This window comes from Hoplias malabaricus, chromosome 3 (genome assembly GCF_029633855.1).
Source record: "Hoplias malabaricus isolate fHopMal1 chromosome 3, fHopMal1.hap1, whole genome shotgun sequence".
Lineage (NCBI taxonomy): Eukaryota > Metazoa > Chordata > Actinopteri > Characiformes > Erythrinidae > Hoplias > Hoplias malabaricus.
The window spans coordinates 8,822,562-8,845,619 of record NC_089802.1 but is presented as its reverse complement, the minus strand read 5'-3'; the positions used below and the strand labels follow the sequence as shown (position 1 = coordinate 8,845,619).

Here is a 23,058-nt window from a genome sequence, read left to right as displayed (position 1 = left end):
CAGTCTGCAGAAAAACCTGGCCTTGGGCATCATTGGAGCTTCCGACAGGATAATGTAAATATACAGTCAGAGTGGACAAGACATGGTTCACAGAAACAACATCAATGTTTGGACAGTCTTTTGTCACTATGTCATATCTAGCCAGAGAAAACCTATCTTTCAAATAATATAAATCTATATTTTTGTAAGTGTATGTTTAATTTTTGGCACCAATTAGCCGTAACTTTAAAATGGCCGACTTATTTCTTCTTCGTCCATTTTATCAGCTTCAGTTAACCTACAAGTGCACTTACGGTTACAGATTGCAGTCCGTCTGTTGTTCTACATGCTGGGGTTGGTCTACCTTGTGGATGTAAAGTCAGAGACAGTATGTCCTAGAGTCTTTCATCAGTGGATGCTGCCCACAGCATGCTGCTGGTTATAAAAGCTCCAGCAGCACTGCTGTGTCTAATCCACTCATACAAACATATCACTGCAGCACTGAGAATGATCCACCACCAAATCATACCTGCTCTGCTGTGGTCCTGTGGGTCTCCTGATCACTGAAGGACAGCATGAAAGGGGGCAAACAAGTATGCAGAGCAACAGATGGACTACTGTCTGTACTGTCTGTCCAATGGAGGAAAGAGGATGGACAGTGAGTGTAGAAACAAGGAGGTGTTCATAATGTTATGGTTGATCGATTTATGTATTGTAATTTCTGTGGTGAGGCTCCACCCCCAGCGGTACAGACCCTCCCCCCCCGCCCTCGCTTGGCGGTGTCTTTCTTCCTCTCGCTGCCTTTTAAAGAGAAGGGGAGGAGGGAGTGTGTGCACTGTCACTGAACGGGCTTCGTTTCCCCTCCTTCCATTCTCTATACCGTCCCCTTTATATAAACCTCTCTAGTTGTCGCTGTGGTCTCTTTTTGTTTTGTTTTTCTTCCAGTAAGCCCCTGTCCTCTTCGCCGCTATGTACCGGTGTTTTGTGGAGCTCCTGAGCCGCGGAGCCGGTGGAGCCGTGGCCTCGGGATGCGTCGAGTCCGCGCTGCCGGCCGCCTCGCGTCTACCGCGGGTCCGCCACTACAGCGATGCCGTGGACAAGGAGGACGACCCCAACTTCTTTCGGATGGTGGAAGGCTTCTTCGACCGCGGCGCCGCCATCGTGGAGAACAAGCTGGTGGAGGACCTGAAGACCCGGGAGTCCCCCGAGCAGAAGCGACACAGGGTGCGAGGAATCCTGCGCATCATCAAGCCATGCAACCACGTCCTCAGCGTGTCGTTTCCAATCAAGAGGGACAACGGGGAATGGGAGGTGATCGAGGGCTACAGAGCCCAGCACAGCCAGCACAGGACTCCCTGCAAAGGGGGTGAGAATCACCACTGTCCTTCTGGATATCTGTCCCTCTGCATCCCTTACACCGAGTTCGATATTTTCATGAGACTATTACAATGTCATATATTAGACCCAGAACGTTGCAAGGTGGCGAAATACTGCAGCAGCTCCCAGAAATTCAACTAGAAACGAACTTAAATCTGTCCTTGTGGACATTTCTGTTTACTGCGGTTAAGACTACAGCAAACAGTAATTTATCATTAGAGTTTGTGTTCTGGGTAGAGCACGAATACACATTTGCATTTAGAAAATCAACGAAACAAACTAAAACCTGTATGTTTTGCCAGAAGTTCCCAAACTTTTGCACTGAGCTGTAGACTCCGCTGTAGCTGTAGCTGTCAAGAAAGCCGTTAGCTAGCTTTCACTTGTCATAAGCTAGCACTGTTTATGTCACTGAAATGAGATTATTATATGGCAGTTAGACTAGCACTGTGTTGTTTTACAAACCCGAGTCATTTATGTACTGTCAGAGCAGGAATTAGTTTGGAGAAGTGTGAAAGAGCTGACAGGATCTGAGGTTGTTGCCTCAGTTGTTAGCAACTTGGCTAGCAGCATTATATTTTATTTAAACGTAGCAGGGTTTCGTTTTTATATTTGTGAACTACAAATACATTTCCCCAGTGTATGTGGACTCTCGTGTATGTGTGGACTGATTATATGACATTATTTAATGGTTTCACTTTATGACACTTATTTGACTTACAACCTTAAACGTAGTGCTGTAGGAGTAAAGGCAGTCATTTTGTAGACACATGTACCCTCACAGAACCAGCCGGATAGATAGTCTTCTCTAAACAGGCTGTTTATTTGTTGAAACTTATAGGAATGCTGGTATTTAGTACAAAAAAAAGGTGTTCTGCTATTGTTACGAATGCAAGTCTTTTGGTAATTCAAGCACTGGTACAGCCATTCTAGAAAGAGTGTATGGTAAATTAAAGCTAAAATTGAATTAAGTATCTCAGGTAAATGTAGCTCAGAGATTGCATGTTTAGTTATTGTTCTGTATTATTCCATATTCTATCTTCTAACGCTTGTTCTGTGTAGTATATCTGAGAATAGGTGTGTTCATACTTGTCAGCTTCCATTGGAATAATCTGTTAGTGCTGTTCGTTAAGTGTGAAGACCTTACAGATGGGTCTTGGTCTGCTTCTAAAATTATTCTTGAGCAGTTTTTTTCAGGTTGGAACAAAATACGAACCTAAGGCTTCTAAATGAACCAAACACAAGATGAAAAGGCATAGTATGAAGCAATAAAAATCATAGTGACAGAACAGTGCATTGAAAACAGCAGCATAACTGCTGTACTGACTCCTAATGGATAATTTTCTTGTTTATCTAGTTCAAGGCAACTGAACTACAAGTATGCCCTAAGCATACCCTAATATACACAGAAATGTGCTCAGGAAAATAAATGTTGGTATGAACTGGAGTTCGCAGTATGTGTGAGCTGTTTGAAACACTTCATGAACACATGAAAAAATCCATATGTCCATATCTGAGTTTGTTAATAACTGATTGTAGTGCAGAGGGATGGAATAAATGCTGCTCAGATGTTCCTGTACTCATGTTATGTCTGATCATAAGTGGAAGCATATGGAGAATGAGAGGAGTGACACAGCAATGTGTTGTGGGTACATTACAGGTTGTTGGGGTGACGTAGCCAATCCATGGGGAGAATTTAATGGGTGGGAAGCAGTTGGGGGAATGGTGCCTTTACTGAATGACTGGCCAGATGCTCTTATGTGTCAGCTGCCCGACAAAAATACATGTTAGCAAGCGTGCAGTGCTGTATGGCTCATAAGGTTTGTAGTCCTGGGATGTTGGAGTCTTCTTGGACCATGCTGACTGGGCTGAAACCTGTCTCGGATACAAACATTTGGTGCTCAGGCCACGTTATAGTTTTTACTCATTGTTTTAGTCTTTGAGAAAAGCTGTTTACTGTGAATCCTAAAGGGCAATGGTATTACATGCCAGATGGACATAGTACTACATATTTCAGCGTGGCGTTGTGCCTCATGATCAATTCATTTAGGTGTCTGTCAGAGACACTACTCAGGGGATTCAAGGAGTATCTGTAGAAAAAAAAAAACAGCTTTGCCCCAAGGTTGACTTTAGTGACCAAGGATTTGTAGAAGTAACAAAGTGCAAAGGCAGCATTTGAACCTGTTAGCAGTACATATATGCTGACATACAATATGTTGCTTGACCATTTCTGCATTTTGTTTTTTTGTGGTACACATCATGCATGTGAGCGAACAAACCATGCAGTCGTCAGAATATATACTAGTTAGTCAGGTTTGACTGAAAGTAACTTGGAAAAAAAAAACACATAAGAACAAAAACCCATGCCTCTCGCAACATTAAAACACAACAAGGAGAAGTGCAAGACGAGTGGAGACAGGCTCTAGGTATCATGTTTGCTCTGTGCCTCTTATTCAGGAGAAAAATATGTATTATAGTCAGGAGCTCTGTTCTGAATCATGTTGTTTCAGATGCCAAGATTATAAAGAATATTTAATTACCTGTCATGTTTGTCCATTTGTTTATTTCACTAATGGGATAGACCGCATCTTATGATGCTATTTGTTGATGCATTTTGAAAATTTATTGTGGATTTTAGGCTTATATCACAGGCAAAATAAAGACATTTATTAAGCATTCAGTGTGCTTGAGGAAAATTAGTGCTCACTGAAAATCCATTGCACACACACACACACACACACACACACATAGGATATCTCCAGCTCGTGTGAAGTGCTGACCTAAAAGAATGGCATATTTTGTACTTCTGGTTTGTAGGATCAGTGACATTTTTTTAAAAAACTTTTTGGCTTAAATATCCTAAGGCGTCTCCGGGTTTCCTCCCACAGTCCAAAAACACACGTTGGTAGGTGGGTTGGTGACTCAAGTGTCCGTAGGTGTGAGTGTGCGTGTCGCCCTGTGAAGGACTGGCACCCCCTCCAGGGTGTGTTCCTGCCTGGCGCCCAGTGATTCCATGGTGACAGACAATGAATGAATGAATGCCCCTAAGGCATCATTACAGTTAAAGCATCATTAAGTCAATTTTAATCCATGATTACTGTGTCATTACCAACTAAGAAAGGCCCTTACAGAAGCAAAATATTAACATAAATGTTGTGAATAATGTAAACTTCTTTTCTACGGATGTACATTCTCTTAAATACTGGACCACTGTGAGTTTAAAGCCATCATCATGGTTGCATTTTGCATTGAGTTGAATCAGCTTTGGCAGATAGCCATAAGTTATCATACTTCAGCTGCAGCACTGGCTGCAGAATCCTGTTACAGCGGACATGAATTGCCTTGATGACCTTTTATGTGATGACTCAATTGTGCTTTACCAAATGCCTTTTTCACAAAGAGATTCTGTGTTCTGTGCATATTTACAGCATAGCAGAGCATTGCATGTGTCCAGCTGACACTGTAACAGGGTGTTAATGAGCTGATGCCCAGCAATCTATGGAATGAATGTATAAATATATTAGCATCATGTCCAGTTCATTCTTGTACGCCCCAAATAGGGTATTCCTTTTGAATACAGGTTTTCAGATTGAATGAAAATCCATAATATCAAGTTTTGAATGAACCTTCAGTAGGATGTGTCAGGGGTCCGCTCTATCAGTTCAGGATTAAACTAATTTACCCAGTAACACATGACCCTCATAATAATGCTGGGCTTGTAAAGTTTTTCTTGTATCTTTTGTGCAGGTATCCGGTACAGCATGGATGTGTCTGTAGATGAAGTCAAAGCCTTGGCCTCACTGATGACTTACAAATGTGCTGTTGTGGGTAAGACACTGTGCATATGCCTCAATGTATCATTATGTGATGCTCAATGGTTCTTTATTCCAGTTCAGCTTGTATTTAAATTCAGGTGCTGCTTTGCTCTGAGGTTGTTTACTTCTTACTATTGTTCCACAGATGTGCCATTTGGAGGTGCTAAGGCTGGAGTCAAAATCAACCCTAGAAATTACTCTGTGAGTACCACACCCCTGGGAAAACATGTACAACAACACATGTTCTTTAGAAAGGGTGGCAGTGATTTGCCTAGATCTTTACATCACTCTGAGTGCAGCTTTCTTTTTCAATGAGCACTCACATCACTTCTCTCAGCCTCCTCTGCTCCACAAATAGCATATATTAATTGATTTTGCAGAGCGCCAAGAGGGAAAGGGCGCTTGTAAATTACAGTTTGCTTTAATTTTCTGCAGGCTGTCTCTGGATTGTGCAAAGCTTTCTCTCTTCACTCTGAATTCATAGCATGAATCCCCTTTTCTTGTCTGCACCCTGATTGGCTGTATTCCTGAATGCATAATAAAGTGTCCTGATTTGGCTGTACTTCATGTATTTGTTTTGGTAGATTGCAAGCATGGAGGCTCAGTACTCAATATGCATTTCCTTCTCCTCTTCTTATGAATGCAGTTTAATCTCTGTTCCTCTCACTTGATGGGAAACTGCGCTTTAGGGATCAGTGTGTAAAGAAAGATATGTAATTAGAACTTTTTTTTTCTCTAATCTCTACTGCTTTATGTAACATAGAAATCCAGTAACTTAAAAGACATGGTAGAAGGGGCAAGGAACAGCAAACATCCAATAACAGTGTAGATGTTTATAGTTTTTCCATTACTGTTACCCTGGCTAGTTTTGGCCAGACTGAGGTTTTGCACTCTATAAACTGGGCAGATCCTCAGAGCAAAAGTGCTGATATGAGACATGGATTTCCCTTTCCTTTAGTTTTATGGATAGAGCTTCAAAAAGGCTGAAATATAGCTGACTTGCTGATTATAGGTGGTGTGGCTATTATTCAGCACTTTAACTATTTGGTCATCTGCCCTTGTGTGCTAACAGCCTTTACAGAGCTTAGGTAGCTTATTATCATATTACTGTCAATGATAGGGGTACGTTCACTTTGTATTTAATTGTATGTTGTGACAACTTAATCTCATATAGTGTTGTATTTTGTATTTTTCTTTTGGTTCTGTGTAGGACAATGAGTTGGAGAAAATCACCAGAAGATTCACCATTGAGTTAGCCAAAAAGGGATTCATTGGTGAGTCATATTGACACTTTGATTTTTAGAACAATCAAGGACAGAAATATTATTTATCTGCTATTGAGATAATTCATGTGCATTTATTACTGTTAAATATTTTAAAATTGGTTAAACATCCAGGTTTGTCCTTTAAATATGCTTTTATAGCAACCTTCAACCCTCATAAAGATATTCATTCACCTTGTGGTAAACATGGCTGTATCACCCTAAACAAGCCCTGATGGATGGTACCCTTACATCCTACCGTACCATCAACATGCCCATGTTAGTAGTATTAAAAACCAGTGTCCAATATTTTAGTTCACTTCCCACCTCCCAGTTTATGAATTTAAACCGGAAAAGCATTTGTTTCCCTGTTTAAAAAAAACCAGACATTTTCTCCTGGCCCCCTACAGAGCTGGTTTAGAAATGTATTCAGGCTGTGAAGCTACATGCCAGCCTGCAGTCAAAGTGAATAGAGTGGGGTTACTGGGGAAAAGGGGCTCTTTTTGTCCTCATGGTAGAAATGAGCACTCAAACAAAAGGTCCTGAAGAATCAGTTCCAGCCTGCTTAATCAGAACCCTGTGGATAGTAGCACAGATACTCATGGATTATTATACATTGTGTGCTGGAGATCTTTAAGATGATAAATATTATAGTGGATAAGTGTAGGAAGAGATTGGAATTGGTCAGTCTATCACTCGGGTGTTTATGTTTATGGTGCAATTCCGCTCTCTCTGTTTGCCAATCGCATTGGGTAAAACCATAAAACATAAAATCAAGCCCTAGTAGGGCATTTAAACATCAGTCTTGCAAGAAATCACACATCTAAACAATATTTAAGTATCTCTAACTGTGTTGTAATTCTTTGTGTGCAAAACTGCATGTGGAACACAACACACTTCCATTTCGCGACAGATATTTCCCTCAGTGTAAAAGTTAGCTTAGCGGTTAGCTTGCTTTTCTCTGAGGGGAAAATCTACCGCCACTGTAATCCTTAAATATAGAGTACGGATACCAACACAGGACAAACGTAATCTCATTGTGAACCTCTCAAAACCACTGAATGTGGTAGCGACTGTCTCGTTTGACTGTCACAAGCAGGGGAGGTGGCCTCAGTTAGGGGGCACCAATAATCTTAGCAGTATTAGCACCTACTTAAACAAAAGCGTTTTTATCTAAAAACATATTTTCTTTCAAAGTCAAGCAAGTTTTGGACATTAATCTACACATATTTGACTCCTGATTGAGTAAAGTACTTCTATTTATTTACAGTTAGCTAAGATTTCCAATATTGTAATTAAAGTGTCCGGAAGTTGGGGTAAATATGCTACTTACATAAAATATTTTTCCTTTATAGAGTTAGTGATGAATATATTACTACAAAGCAACAACATGCACATTTTAGTTTAAGTTAATTTAAGTGATCAATGTAGATGCACATGATCAAAGTGACCAGTGTCTGCATTCAGAACTCAGGGCACCTCTGCTGCTCTTATGGGGTTTATAATATGTCATAGTAAATCCCCATTCTCTTTCCCTCTCCTTAGGCCCTGGCATTGATGTACCTGCCCCTGACATGAGCACTGGTGAGAGGGAGATGTCTTGGATCGCTGACACTTACGCTAACACTATTGCCCACGCTGTAAGTGGTTGAGTGTTAGTAAGTCCACACTTCTGAGATTATGAAAGCAGAAATAGTCTTTTGTTAAGGGTGTTTTTGCAACAAGCCCTACAAACATTCTTGTCTCCATGCGATTAGTGATTCTGATAAACCGCATAATAAGCTTCAGTCTATATTTGTTTTTCTGTGATAACAAGGCATATCTGTGGAAGGCTCTGCAGTATTTGCTTTTGTTGATGACAACTACTTATATATATTTTTGTTCCTGGATGAAAAATTATTATTTTTAAACAAGTGCATAGGCTGGTAATTGGTTTTTTATTTTATTTTTTAATATATTTATTATTTTTATTGAAATATTGGGAGGAACTCATCTTGCGCATTGAAAGATATTGTAGTCAGGCTACAGCAGCTGGCACAATCTGAAGAGGCTTAGTCTGCCCTCTGGTCTATAATCTCAAACACTGCTGAAGTCACTCTGATCTCCTCCTGACCACAATAAGGTATTGCGTAGATGTGGGACGAGTAGCGCACCATTAATACAGAAAACCACTTCACTGGCACATGTTACACTTGCTTTATAAAAGAATTATGAAATTCTTTCTGTAGCGTTTTCTGTGGCCATCTTTGTGTTTTGAGTTGTTAGTTAAGGATCATTGCTCTCCTCAAAAGCTCACTATTTATGCACAACAAGTACTGCTGCCATGGCAACTTGGGAAACTATTCTTTCTTTCTTTCTTTCTTTCTTTCTTTATCTGACATGTAGTTAGGTTTTCTGTGTGGTTCTCTCTCATCGTTTCTAGTTGAGGATATGTATGTGTTCAGAAAGTTAACTGTTCACTTCAGCACTAACACTAAATCTAAATCATGTTTTGCAATGCACTCTCCGTTCTAAGAGTGTCTAATGAGAGAATTTGCCATTATTCCCATCCCTTTGCCTCAGTGGCTGAACACAATGTTCCCAGCATGAGCAAGCTGTCTGCAGAATGCAGCTCTCCTTATTGCTGATACATTTTAGTGTGTTATCGTTGTTTGATCAGACAGGCTGTGTGTATACTGAGTATTCTCACATTTGAGGTGCTCCAATGTAGTCCCAGAAAGGAGTGAAATGATCTGTAGTATAGAATGTAATAGTGTTATGTTGAGATTGAGTATATTCAAAACGGACATTGATAGTTTATTCATAGTCACTGTCTGATAAGCCTGTTTTCAGGCTCCTTATGCATTTATTTATTTTTGAAAGTTACTAGGTTACTGAGGTTTCCTGTTTTCAAAGAACAGATTTGTGGAGGGCTGTCTGAGACTTAGTCTTTGGCAGAGTGTTTCTTCTCAAGATGGAATAACTGCCTTGGTCCTTTTATTTAAAATGGCAGAGAGAGACACTGATGTTTCTCTGCAGGTGAGAAGTAAATGATTGATGATTCTTTTGAAATAAGTATCTGAGTGGGTTGCAGTTAATAGGTTTGACTGAGGACATTAGACCTTGCCCTCCAACTGAGCGTGTGCATTGAAGTGGACCACAAACATACATGAAAGTATACATGATAAAACTAGATACAGAGTAAATAGACACGGACATGGTAAAAATAAATTGAAATGATAGATGGATGGACAGATTCTTTGTGTCCACAAGCTTAAGTCTTTATTTTGTTGCATCACATGATTATTTTGAGCAATATTCTGTATATAAAAAACTGACTGTTTGAAAAGTTTCTGTCATGTGGATTTTCTGAACGCAGCCCATTAAAGTGCTACTGATATGTCCTGTATAACCCATTCTACACCCTGGGCAGGACTTATTCTCAGTGATATGCATATTTATAGAAGTAGAATATATTTAGCAAGACACTGTCCTCCAGGTGTAAGGTTGAGTTCAGGTGCTGCAGTTGTTTTGCTGTGAGCTTGTCCTTCCCCTGCATAACCCATGTCCTCTCTGGTCCCCCTGCTGCAGTGAGTCTGCTGTGAGTACATGTCCTCTCCTCTTATCTCTCCCCTTCCCCTGCACTACCTCACGTGAACAGACTCTTTCAAAATACACTTTATTACTCCGGGAGTAACCTTGCCCCCTGTGGACAGTCCTTTGTCCAACCACATCCTGCTGTCCCACACATGTCCGTTCCTTTTTCTACGTCTCTGGACTTCTGGGTGTTGTTATTGTGTCCAGCTAGTCCATGTCTATGTCCCACTCCATCAATAGTCCTTTCTGTTTTGAATAGAACGAGTTGTAGATTTAGAAGTAGATTTAGATGAAGGGAGAGAAAGTAAGGCAGCATGGACTGCAGTGATACAGCTGAAGTTGACTCACGTGCATTAGGCCTGTCTCTTTTTTCAACATGCATGTATGTGTACCTCAACAACCCAAACATCTATAGTGAGGGTGGGTAATTTTGCAAAAATGTTTTATGATTAGGCCCTGCATTTGAATAAAAAAAAAAACGTTTTTCCTAATGTTCACTAATCACTAACTGTAATTTATTAATATATTGCCCACCTCCAGTCTATAGCATTGTGTGCACAGTTGCATGATGGGTTTCCCTCTCCAGTGTGTGCTAAATGTATAGTATTTGTGTAATACTCATCTATACAACAGTACATTGGGTTATATTTAATAGGTTCTATGTTTTTAATCGAAGCCCTGAGACTCAAAAACATGGACACTAACATGGCTGCTGCTTTTTTTTTTTTGTGTTTGTGTTGTTTGTGTGTCACGTATATCTTTGTATAGGACATCAACGCACACGCATGTGTGACAGGGAAACCCATCAGCCAGGGCGGCATCCACGGCAGAATTTCAGCCACTGGTCGAGGAGTCTTCCACGGCATTGAGAACTTCATTAATGAAGCATCTTACATGAGCAAGCTTGGCCTGACCCCTGGCTTCGCGGACAAGACCTTCGTCATTCAGGTAGCATCCATTTCATTGATTATTCCAAATTAGCTTAAGTTTGAATCCTTCAGATTCTGACAATAGGAAAGGCTCTCATATTTCAGCACTCTGAGTTTGTTGGATGTATTTTCAAACCCTGTTTTTTTTATTTTAACCCTGTTGCAGTAAGGTCACAAATGGTGCTTTTTCACTAAATGGTACTTACTCTACTCGACTCTACTCGCATTCAGTACTCAGTAGGTTTTCCATTGTAGCAGTTCACCCCCTGAAATGTAGCATGTGAAATCTCAAAAACACTGTCTCTAATGGGAACCACCGTTTTTGGAAACCACAACAACGGCGCCTGAACACAGCTCCGCACATCAGTTCAGACAGATCAGTATTTTTATGTTCCTTATTGTTAAGTCCATATCTGGTGGATTATTCCATCTGCCACCAATACGTCGAACATTTCAACTCCTTTAAAAAAAACCTCATCGTAATTTTATCAGCTGCCATTGTAAGTTGGATAAAACAAGTATGATCGCTATTGTAGCTTGAAGGTTTTAACAAATGCCTGGTTTGTGCTGAAGGTCTGATTTTCATCATGATTAACAAGCTTCTCTGGCCAATCAGCGCTCTGTAAGGGCCCAATGGAAAAGTATAAAAGGCAGTAGGTACCATGCACTGTAAGAAGCACCAGGAGGCCTTGATTCTGGTGTGGCCTTAATGTAAATGTGAATCTAAATAAACAAATGTACACTTCACTGTTTGGTAAAGTACAGCAGACAATATTTGAGCTGTGTGAGGCATTTACCCATATCTTGTCTATAAAAGGTTTTGCTGAAGTCAGAAAGCCAGCTTCATGGTGTAAGCCAGCTTTTATTTGAGTGTTGAGTGGTTCTCTTTTCCTGTTATGGACTCTGGCTTTAAAGAGGAAGAGGGAGTTAAAAGTCAGCATCGAATAAAGGTCTCAGTTCCTTCTGGAAAATGTGTTCCAAGACCTGCTGCTTCCTCCTCCCTGCCTTCAATCATCTCTAATAGAGGAGTGGGCATCTTTGAGGATTCTCCCTCAGCTGAAGTCATTTCTCAAGATTAAGTGTCATGGTGCACTAGTGGCAGATTTTTTTATTTTCTTTCTCATTGACGTCCATTCCTAATTGCAGTGGAGCCAAAGCCTCTCCTTATCAATATGCTGAGGACTCTGATGTGAAGAAGAAATCCCAGGCTATGCTGAGTCTAATTAATTTACACAGTGTCTGATCTGGATCCTCTAGTCCTCTAGGGATTACTGCCTCCTGAAATTCAATTTTCTTTGTGATTTATTTTGTGACGAGAGGGGGCTCTTCATCTGTTCTTGATGAAGAAAGTGTAACAAAATGTGAGATTAGGCCTAGATATCCTTGTGTATTAAAGACATGTTTGAAAGCCTGTGTTGGAAGGTTGCTATAGCTCTTTTAGATGGCATGGGGGCAGCAGAGACCATTTCATGTGGTGGTGGTGGTGTAGGATTGCAAGCAAAATGACTTTTAAATATGTTTTCTGTTCTGTTTAACTCGTTGGTTTGTGTATCTGGAACTACTTTTTTAAATGCTCCAAGTCCTTGACACGTCAATTCCAGCTTGTAGTAACAGTCAGTAGTCGTTTCCCTGTGTGTGTTCCTCTGTATAAACCTGCTTTTTATGGAATGTTCAGCAGAGGTTTTTTTTTTTTCTGATTAATTGTATTTAAGGACATATCCTGTGTTGCAGGGTTTTGGAAACGTGGGCTTGCATTCCATGCGTTACCTCCACCGTTATGGTGCAAAGTGTGTGGGTATTGCTGAAATTGATGGAAGCATTTATAACCCCAATGGCATTGACCCCAAGGAACTGGAGGATTACAAACTGGTGAGAAGAGAATTAAGTTGTCATTCGACAAAGAATAACCTCTAAAAAAATGTGGAAAGGCTTGAAGTATAAGTTTAGTGTGAGAAATTGAACATGTACCTTTTCTGTACAAACTGTAAACTCATTGAACTTATTTTTCACAGCAACATGGCACTATTGTGGGCTTCCCTAACGCTCAGGCTTATGAAGGGAGCATTATAGAAGCTGATTGTGACATCCTTATCCCTGCTGCAGGAGAGAAGCAACTGACCAGGAAGAATGCTCACAACATCAAAGCCAAGGTTAGCATTAGCTGTTAACAGTTTTACACCTAAGAAAAATGATACACGTAAAAGGGATCCAGGCAATGCTTGAGATCTCTGAACTGAAGCAATGTTCTACCCAGTTATAACTGCCTCAGTCTACCAACTTATGTAAGCCTGTTACACAACAGCAAAATACGTACTTCTGGTGGGGCATTCAAGGTGGAAAGTAACCTGACGCACCCTATCTCAGACTATTCTTTTCTTGAAAAGTACAACTGTCAGTGAGTTACTCTGAATGCCAGCTTTTTAAAGAGAGGCTGTAGATCTAAACGAGATCTTTCTGCTGTAATGTTAGTTAAATGAGACCCATTAATCCTACTGACACCCAGCAGCACACCATCCAAAAACCGGCACTTCAGCAAACTTTTCTGAACTTATCTCTATCACTACGGCAAAATGCAATTAACAGAGTCTGATTCAGAGTTTCACAAAGGCCAGGGTTACTCTTATTATCCTCCGTAAGTTTCCTGGTGCGTCTATGAAGTGTAGCTACCTGGGGAATAATATTTGTAACGACTTGTTTCTCTGCTCTGCTTAGTACTTTCTATTGTGTATTTTATGAACATTAGATTATTGCTGAGGGCGCAAACGGACCAACCACACCTGATGCTGACAAAATCTTCCTGGAAAGGAACATCATGGTTATCCCGGTAAGAGAGCCTAGCTTCTTTTGTATTCATCACATGCACATGCCACAGTATGTGTAAATAAACTAGTGTTAGGAAAAGTCAGAAAACGTTTGTACAGTAGTGAACCAATGTGAATGCTTTTGTTCTTTTGACGTTTAGTGTACAATGCTACTGCTCTCAGTTGATCTGAGCCTTTGCTGTTTCAGAACGATGTTGTAACAGTTCTCAGACACTCCTGTTTTCTGACTGTATGAGATCCCCGCACCTCTGTTTACAGGACATGTACCTGAACGCTGGTGGTGTGACTGTGTCCTACTTTGAGTGGCTAAAGAATCTGAACCATGTCAGTTATGGCCGTCTGACATTTAAGTACGAGAGGGATTCCAACTATCACCTGCTGAGTAAGTTTTGCGAGAATGCTTCATGCTGTCTCCCCCTAAATACCCCACAGTGAGGTACCGTATTAACTGTGGTTCTGTTATTCTATAAACCTCACTGTTTCCCTGAAAGTCTTATTAAAACATGTGCTTTGGAAAACCTACATTTTCAGTAATTTACTCAAAGACGTTCCTTTACCAGAAACGTAATAAAGAACCCAGGGGCTTAATTCATTTAACACAAATATTCAACGAAACACAAATGTTTGCTAAGCATTTATCATCTTTTCACATTTGCTTTGCACATGCTCAAGCTCTTCCTCTGTGTTTTGGTCAGTGCGATGTTTGATGATCAGCAGGGTGAACAAGGTGTGGCGTTATTCCCTGCAGCAGTATAAACATTCCTCTCCTCCCCTTATTGTTTGTGCTCTTTGTGGACAAGGTCACACGATGCCTCATCGCTCAGACACATACTTCCAATTAGTCCTGTCTCTCTCTCTCTCTCTCTCTCTCTCTCTCTCTCTCTCTCGTGCTTCTTCTCTCTTTAAAGGTAGAATATGAAAATAAAAAGATCATTAGAACAAAAATAAGTTAAAAACAGACTCTGTGACTGTTACATTTTCTTATTCAGTACAAAGACAAGATAAAAGAATAAAGAAAATATACAGAAACATACAGAAAATTATGAAGAGAATTTCTGCAGATGTGTTTATTGTATATTTTCCTCTTGCCATGACCTTAGTAACTAATGTAAAAACACTTATTCCTCATCATTGAAACTGCAACACCAAGAAGGAAAAGCCTTGGAATTATGGAAATCACAGGAGCCTCAAATTATAAAAAAAAAAGGAAACAAAATATTTTGTTTTTATATATTTTTTTATTCATTTGCTTATAATTAACTTTTAATCTTGTGATTTCCATAATTCTCTAATTTTCCTTTTTTGGTCACAATTGCAATGTTGAGGAGTGTCTTATGGCTAAATACGCTTGAGTAGCAGAGATATCATTCTCTACATTTCACTAATTTTTTTATTTCTGTCTTTCAGTGTCTGTGCAGGAAAGTCTTGAGAGGAAATTTGGAAAGCAAGGAGGCCCTATCCCTGTGGTTCCTACTGCAGAATTCCAGGCCAGAGTGGCTGTAAGTATTTGGGGTGTGTGTGTGAGTGTGAGGGTAAAGATGGAAATAAGGGAGAACAATGATCAATTATCGGCTTTGGTGCATATCATAAAAATTGGGCCTCAGTAGAATAACTGCAGAATGTGTAGCAGAGCAGACACTTGATAATTAAGATTTTTTTGATTTGTTCTTTTGCAAAAGTGGAATTCATTTTCATTCATGCACTTTTTCATTGTTACACCAATTCTAATCCTAACTAGTTTCAAAGCTATGTTAGCAAATCAATTCTACGTATCAGTTTGAATTAATGAATATGCAATATAAGAAAGTCACATACAAATTCCAAAGAGTTTTATAGATAATCCCATGCCATATTTTTGCTGAAATAACATTTTGTGTAAAGTGGAAAAATACTGTCCAGTGACTTTAATAAACTGGTTAAGCCTTAATATGCCTCTCCTGTAATGTATAGGGTGCTTCAGAGAAGGATATTGTGCACTCTGGTCTTGCCTACACTATGGAGAGATCAGCAAGGGTAAGTTACTGTGCTTGGAAATTTTTTTCATTTAAAAAACTTAAAGGCTAAGCACCCCTTAATGGACCTCCATGAATATTTCACATTATTTTAGTCACTGACATATATAAGTATGAGTTAAAATGAAAATAGCAACTTAATTTGCTTTAAAACTGACAATTTTATTAAATTGACGGAAAAACCCGAGCTCGCTACGGAAATTCTTGAACGCAACCGTGACGTCACTGGTGGACAACAGCGGAACAACGCCGCGGTAAGACACCGTTATGACTGACTGTTATGACAGTATCTAGCTAAATAACCAACATTATTCATGACAGTAGCCTAGCAATAAGCTAAACTCAAATGTAGAGGTACCGTTATTCTTGTAAATGTGATCGAAGTCGAACTCGAATTCATCCGACACTATAAACCTCCGTAATGCAGCTACGTAGCCGAGTATAATCTGAGCACCGAGTTTAGCGAGTCAAGCTAACGTTAACTAACACCAACTAAAACAGGCGAAGTGAGTGTCCTTACCCTGTTTACCTCCATGTTACAGAGGCTCTTGAACACCTTTCGTTGGTGTCCTTACATGCCCATATTGTTGGAAAAGCGCCAGTGAAATGAGCTACAGATAACGGAGGGAGCGGACGGTCCTTTCCAAAGTGCCCGTTTAAAGTTGACAAATTTAGTCCATTTTCTGGATATTTTGGGATCTTTGGGCCATTTGTGCACAGATGTCCCACTGTACATTGAATGATTGCAGCCAAAAACAACACACCTTTTCGTCATTTTGCATTAAATTAAGTGCAGCTTCTAGAGTTGTTGTCCACCATCTACGTCACAGGCAAGACGCCTATTAGAGTTTCCGAACACCGTTGGGGGGGGGGGGTCAACGGTCTTTTAAACCTTATTCCTTGAATTAGTAAGAAATAACATGTTTTCTGACTATCAATAAACACTAGTTAGGAACTCAAATTCCACTCTATTTATTTGTTTAACACTTTCATATCACTGGTGCTTAGTCTTTAACTCCTGTGTGAAAGAATAATAATTTAACCCTCAGACAGCCACTCAGTGCAGGAAGACACTTGGAGCTAAACAGCTATAACAGTGTTGTTTTTTTGGAGTCAGAGCTAAAGGATGATTTATTGCATCGTAATAAATTGTGTTCAATGAACTGTACACACACATTCATATGGAGTGTGTAAAAGCAAGATCTTCAGACAGTATCTAATTTGACTGTACATACAAGGTTCAGACTATGTTCTTATTCTTTATCTAAACATGGCAAGAGATGATAAAGGACAGTTATTTATTTAAAGACTGTACACATACATCGCTGTCATTGCTTCACCGTACTCATGGTGCTCTATGGGAGTAGATAAACTGACTTGAGCGTCCCAATCTCTTGTCAGCAGACACACACTCTCGCACACATTCACACCTATGGGCAATTTAGAGGGACCGATCAACCTTACGTGCAACCCGGAGGAAACCCATGCAAGCACAGGGAGAACTTGTAAACGCCACAAAGAACAGCCCGGGGCGGGAATTGAACTCAGAACGTACAAATGAATTGAATTCTGTTTTACAAGTTAATAATAATTATGTCTCTCTAGACACCCACAGTCTATATAGTTAACAAACTACATTACTATGTTACTATGATTATTTATAATTAACTACATTATTTATTGAATATTAGTGTATTTGACTGTTGTATTCTGTTGCTGTGTATTACAGCCACATGATGACATTCATTCATATTATTTTTATCATGGTACAAGTTTAAAGCATGGCTTTAGCATCACTGCAGTCCACTTTCTCTCAAATATCCTGAAGCACAACATGGTTGTGCAGCTTTATTTTCAACCTTAATTGCGTTATAAGAGTGTCAGGATGTGCTGGTGTAGTTTTTGTGCTTGAAGTAATAATTGACTGTGGCACTGCCTTAGCTTCAGGCGTTTTCTTCAGCACAACGAGAAAAACCTCTCTTTACCTTCTATATACACACCCAGAAAATGATCTTATACTTTACGATCCCTACTTAGAAATAGTCGCTATCCTGACGTCTGGCTCAGTGTTTCTACGTACTACATTACCACTTAGGTTCCCAAATGTTTAGTATGCAATGCAGGACAGATGCTGGAGAGGGTTGTAGGCTTCTTGTGGAGATAATCTTTTTTGTTGTTGTTGTTTTTTCAGCAAATTATGCGCACAGCCAACAAGTACAACCTGGGCTTGGACCTGAGAACAGCAGCCTATGTCAATGCCATTGAGAAGGTGTTCAAGGTGTACAATGAGGCTGGCCTGACCTTCACATAAATCCACCCCCCTCTTACCTCTGCCAAACTTCCCTTCCCCTCTATTTCCACCCTGTGCCCAATCTTTGCCTCTTAGTACCACAGCCTTTTGAACATATCAGGTGTTTACAAAGAACAGAAGCCCATACTGTCTCCGCACTAGATTATTACCTCCTCCTAGATTCACACAGCCCCAAGACATGTTACCACCGAGTTTGTTCCGTTCTGAGGCTGTATTTCTATATTCCACTGTACTGTAAAAGATGTAGCCTTCAGTCTTGAAACTAATTGGCAGCATTGTTTTTTTTTTTGCAGTACTTCATGCTGTTATGATGTTATTCTGTGTTATCCATACATCGTTAACTAATGTGGTCCTATCCTAGCTCGCATTGAACAGTTATCCAGTATTGTCTGTTGTTTGCTGTATGTTTCTTTCACTGTGATTTTAAGTGGCATTGCATTAAGCCAACTTTGAATCATAGCAAGTTGCAGTCATTTTGTTCTTTGTTAGCTTTGAAAAATAGGTTTAGTTTAATTTATTTTTAACCCACGTTGTTCCAAACATTGTGAGAACCCTAGTTGCCACAGAAAGACAGCACTAAAGATGCCTTAGCCCCAAGAGCTGGAGTTTTATGCTCAAAGGATTTTTTTTTGTTGTTGTTTCCCAAAAATTTATTTTGTATCCGCCAACCGTCCAGTGTTCGGTATTTTGCCTGGGAGACGCACAGAATCTGATTTTTAAGCTCATGTCCTGTAGCCATTACTCCACAGGCTGTTGACTCAGTAATGCATTGGGCAAGTCCCTGGTTACATGTGTAGTTGACCTCAGCTCATGTGGGAACAAAACCATTCATCTTGAGGTTTAATTCAGAAATTTGTATTGCCTTTTCATTGACAATAAAAATGACAACACGTGTTTGTTTCCTTGTGCTTCATTTTCAAATGGTCTCTAAATTTTTATGGAAGCAAATCTGTCTCATCAGACTTTGAAATATCACCACTTTTGGATGCTATATTCACAGGGCCATTACAAAACAATTTCCACAGTCAAATTTCTTCATCTTCAGGATATCAATAGTCTGTTATATTGTGTCTTTAATGAGCCTTTCAGATTTTTTGAGACACTTTGAGAATAAAGAGATAATGTCAAATGAATTAAGCCAAAGGCACAATTTCTCCACACATTCTGTCATGTCCTATGTTTATATAGTGTGACCAGACATCCTCTTTTACCCAGACATGGCCTCTTTTTTAGACTTAAAAAAATGTCTGGGCGGAATTTCACAAAGGTTTGGAATTTTGTTTTTCTAGAGCTTACATAGAATTTCAAGAAGCGTTTCGTTCACAAACTAGTCCCGCCCTCCTCTACTCCGATTGGTTCGCGTGAGTGAGAAGGGGGCGTGAAGTAGCCTAAAATCTTCTGATTGGACGATCTGACTGTAGGGCTACCGTTATTGGTCGATAACCTTCTCTGTAAACATTTAATTGGTCAGTCTGCACGTCATTAGTCGTCCACCTCCCCCCGGAGACATGTCCTATTTTTCACCATCTCAGATCTGGTCACCCTATGTTTATAGGGCAATTATATAAAGATTCCACAGTAAAATATCTTCATCTTCAGGATATCAATAGGCTGTTATATTGTGTGTTTAGTGAGCCTTCTATATTTTTGAGACACTTTGAAAATAAAGAGATAATATCCGCGGAAGGAAGCTAAACGTGTAGTTTTTCCACGGTACGGAAGTTGTGTTGGTATTAATGCAACTACTGCACCATTTAAGATGGAATAGAAAATCCTAATGAATCGATTGCTCATTCTTGGTGACCCGGATGTGTACTCTGAAATTTTTTAACTCGTATTTTGGCATCGAATTTGAGCAACTTCGATATATATTTTTTGAATTATTTTTTAAGCTTGATTTTTTTATCTGAATTTATTAACCTTGAATAATAAGATTGAAAACGTGTTCTTGAAAATTCACGAGTTCAATTCAAGAGCAGTTATATTCAGACGCATAATTGTGAAGTAAAATATTCAGAGGTGGAAATCTGAAGACTTAAATTCAAAAGCAACAAAATTCAGATGCTTAATTTCAGTGCTACAAATTCAAAGGTGGTAATATTTCAAAGTCTGATGAGACAGTTTTGCTTACATTAAAATGAGCTTTTTTATTATTATTATTTTGTTAACACACTCTTTAAATGAAATGAATAGACTCAAGACAAATGGATCCCAAGAATTTAAAATCAAATGTTAAGTTTTTAATATTATCAAACAGGGTTCACCTGTGAAGCCCTGCTGCAGTCCAGTTTAGATGTAGATTATATACAGTACATTACATATTTTAAATGACATAATGACACTGGAGTGCAGATGATATATTAAGAAAATCAGCCCAGGTTTTTCTTCACAATGTTCATGGCTTGCTCTGCTGCCTTGTCTTTAACAGCGTCTGAAGCTGCTTTGTTAATCGCACCGGTCACCTTTTCCCCAATACCTGCTGGAAAAACAGCTTTATTACAGGAGGACAACACTCAGCACTCTATTTTACTACAGTCTTATTTTATTTCTTAAGCGAGAAATGATTTCTATATGAATTAGTGACTAATCATTCTAAAGCAATCATCAGGATATAATGCCGTGACTGGTTTTCAGAGTCCTGTGTTTCAATGAGCTTTTCCTGAATAAATGTACAGTTACTGCCAAACAAAAACCTGATTATAACTGACTCTGTTTCTGCAATGTCAGTTAACCTGTAAGCTGGAATTTTTCTTTAATTACCTCCTCCCTGACTTTTCGTTTTTGCTCCTTCTCCTCCTCCTCCTCCAGCTCCTTTCAGCATTGAGTTCACTGACCCTTTGACAGCAGTTGCTTCATAAAAAATAACATTCACACATTAAAATAATCAGCAATAAATATATTAAAACTGTTTATTACTGCAGTCTGATTCTTCAAATCAGACCAAAATAAATGTTTTGGCTTGTTACTTTATAGTAAAAATAGAATATGGACATAAAATATACGTGTAAAATGAAATAATGTCCATCTAATTATTTTGAAAAATACAAGTAATTATTATTTTATCAAAAATAAACAATATACTATAAAATATAGGTTTATAGACTTACCTGCCTGATCGACAACCTTGTCTACCTGTCCGTCTAAGCCTCCCTTTAAGAAGCTCATGTTTGTGAGCTCTGTCTGTCTGGCTGAAAGCTGGAAAAGGGTTTATTCAGTGTTTGTGTCGACAGCAGCGAGTGGCACAGTTTATATACGAACAGGAGAGTTTAGCAGTCTCTCATTCTCACCCCCAACAGCAAGAGGAAAACACACCCATTTCAAACTTTCACTCTCTAGTACACACACACACACACACACGTGCGCGCGCACACACACAAACACACACAAAGATTTTAGTGTAGCTTCTTTTCTTTTCTTTTTTCTTTCTCTTTATTTTTCCTTCTGTCTTACTTCTACTCTCCTTGACATTTCTTCTCATACTTCTTGCATAAGCATATTTTATCATCGCTGAGACAAACACGTAATTGATATCTTAGGGATTAATATTATTATTATTTTATCACTGGTCATTTTTTACTTTATTATTACATTTTTAATTAATTTTGCATTTTGTACATTTACCAAAAACTTTGCCTACTTTCTTTGTTTAATAAATGCAAAATGTACCAATGTAAATATAGCCTTAACACCTGAATACATAAGGCCCATGCATCTTCTCTTTGTATTTTTATTAAGAAAAATAACAAATGACAGATTCTAGATTTTATTGCAATTTCCAGAAAAGCTTTGTATTCTTGGTTAATAAAATAAATATGTCTTATTATTAATACTATTATTATTTTTATATTTTACATTTGTTGTTAAAGTTTCCTGACTGTTAGCTTTTATTATTTTGGCAAAACCTGGTTTAGGGTGTGTCCTGTTTGACGCTCTGGACCCAAACACAACCCTAAACAGAATAAAAAATAAATGTCATAACAGTCACTTAATTATTTTTCTCTGAAATATATTTTTACATCATGAATGACCGTGAATATCATTATTTTTTAAATATTACAGAAAATTCTACCAAAGTAATTTCATCCAAACAAAGCATAAACCTTCCTTTGAATTTGGATATAAACATTATCATCAGCGAACACACAGCTGGAAATTTGTTCATCCGTTTCTAGACCAAAAGTCCTGTTATTTTATTATGATTTTAAATTTAATTTGCACTAAAACAGTCAAATCTTAAAATTAAATTTCTTCCAGTAAAAAAACAACTTTATTTTACAGTTCTTATCTGTTAATTAGCTTTTAGCAAGCAGTAAATAAATTATTAACAAGGAATTAACCATTGCTTATTTAATAGTAACACATTGTGTCTTTATATGGCATGATGACCCTAGAATTTAAACAGGTTAAAAATATTTATATTTACGGTAGTTATTGCTATTAAATGAACTCATTTGTAATATGTGCACTGTATGATTATATCTGGGTGTCTGGGTGAATGCATTAACAATGACCAGGTTTAGTATACAACTCCATTACTGTACTTTTACTGTAGCATTAATAAGCACTTCTTAAGTGTAAGTATATTTTACCACATGATAATAAAAGAAACTGCTCTAAACACACACTATGCTCCTTGATATCCACAATAATAGTGAATATGCCAGTCCTTTACAGGGCGACACACACTCACACATTCACACCTAGGGACACTTTTTTTTTGAGTCGCCTATCCACCTACCAATGTGTGTTTGTTGACTGTGGGAGGAAACCATCGCGGAAATGGGGAGAACACACCAAACTCCTCACAGTCAGTCAGTCATCTGGAGTGGGACTCGAACCCACAACCTCCAGGTCCCTGGAGCTGTGTGACTGAGACACTACCTGTTGCTCCAGCGTAACACTTAATGTATTCACGAGACACCATATCTAGACCTCAGGTGTAGGCGCCTGCTTTCCTATTTGTTTTGTATTGGGGGAT

General features: G+C 38.9%; 1 protein-coding gene across 1 annotated transcript; it reads left to right on the top strand.

Moving 5' to 3' along the window:
• Positions 1–802: 802 nt before the first annotated feature.
• Positions 803–18,967, top strand: glud1b (glutamate dehydrogenase 1b). The gene is made up of 13 exons (XM_066663468.1): positions 803–1,345; positions 5,101–5,181; positions 5,314–5,369; positions 6,379–6,442; positions 7,976–8,070; positions 10,775–10,954; positions 12,667–12,804; positions 12,948–13,085; positions 13,679–13,759; positions 14,016–14,139; positions 15,165–15,256; positions 15,708–15,770; positions 17,961–18,967. The coding sequence occupies exons 1-13, from the start codon at positions 949–951 to the stop codon at positions 18,078–18,080; spliced, it is 1,629 nt and encodes a 542-aa protein (XP_066519565.1). The 5' UTR covers positions 803–948; the 3' UTR covers positions 18,081–18,967.
• The last annotated feature ends 4,091 nt before the right edge of the window (positions 18,968–23,058 follow it).

Excerpts from the sequence above, each read along its gene's own strand:
- glud1b (XM_066663468.1), top strand. The coding sequence starts at position 949 with ATGTACCGGTGTTTTGTGGAGCTCCTGAGCCGCGGAGCCGGTGGAGCC. Across the intron at positions 8,071-10,774 it reads CTAACACTATTGCCCACGCT|GACATCAACGCACACGCATG; the intron begins GTAAGTGGTTGA and ends ATCTTTGTATAG. Across the intron at positions 13,086-13,678 it reads CTCACAACATCAAAGCCAAG|ATTATTGCTGAGGGCGCAAA; the intron begins GTTAGCATTAGC and ends TATGAACATTAG.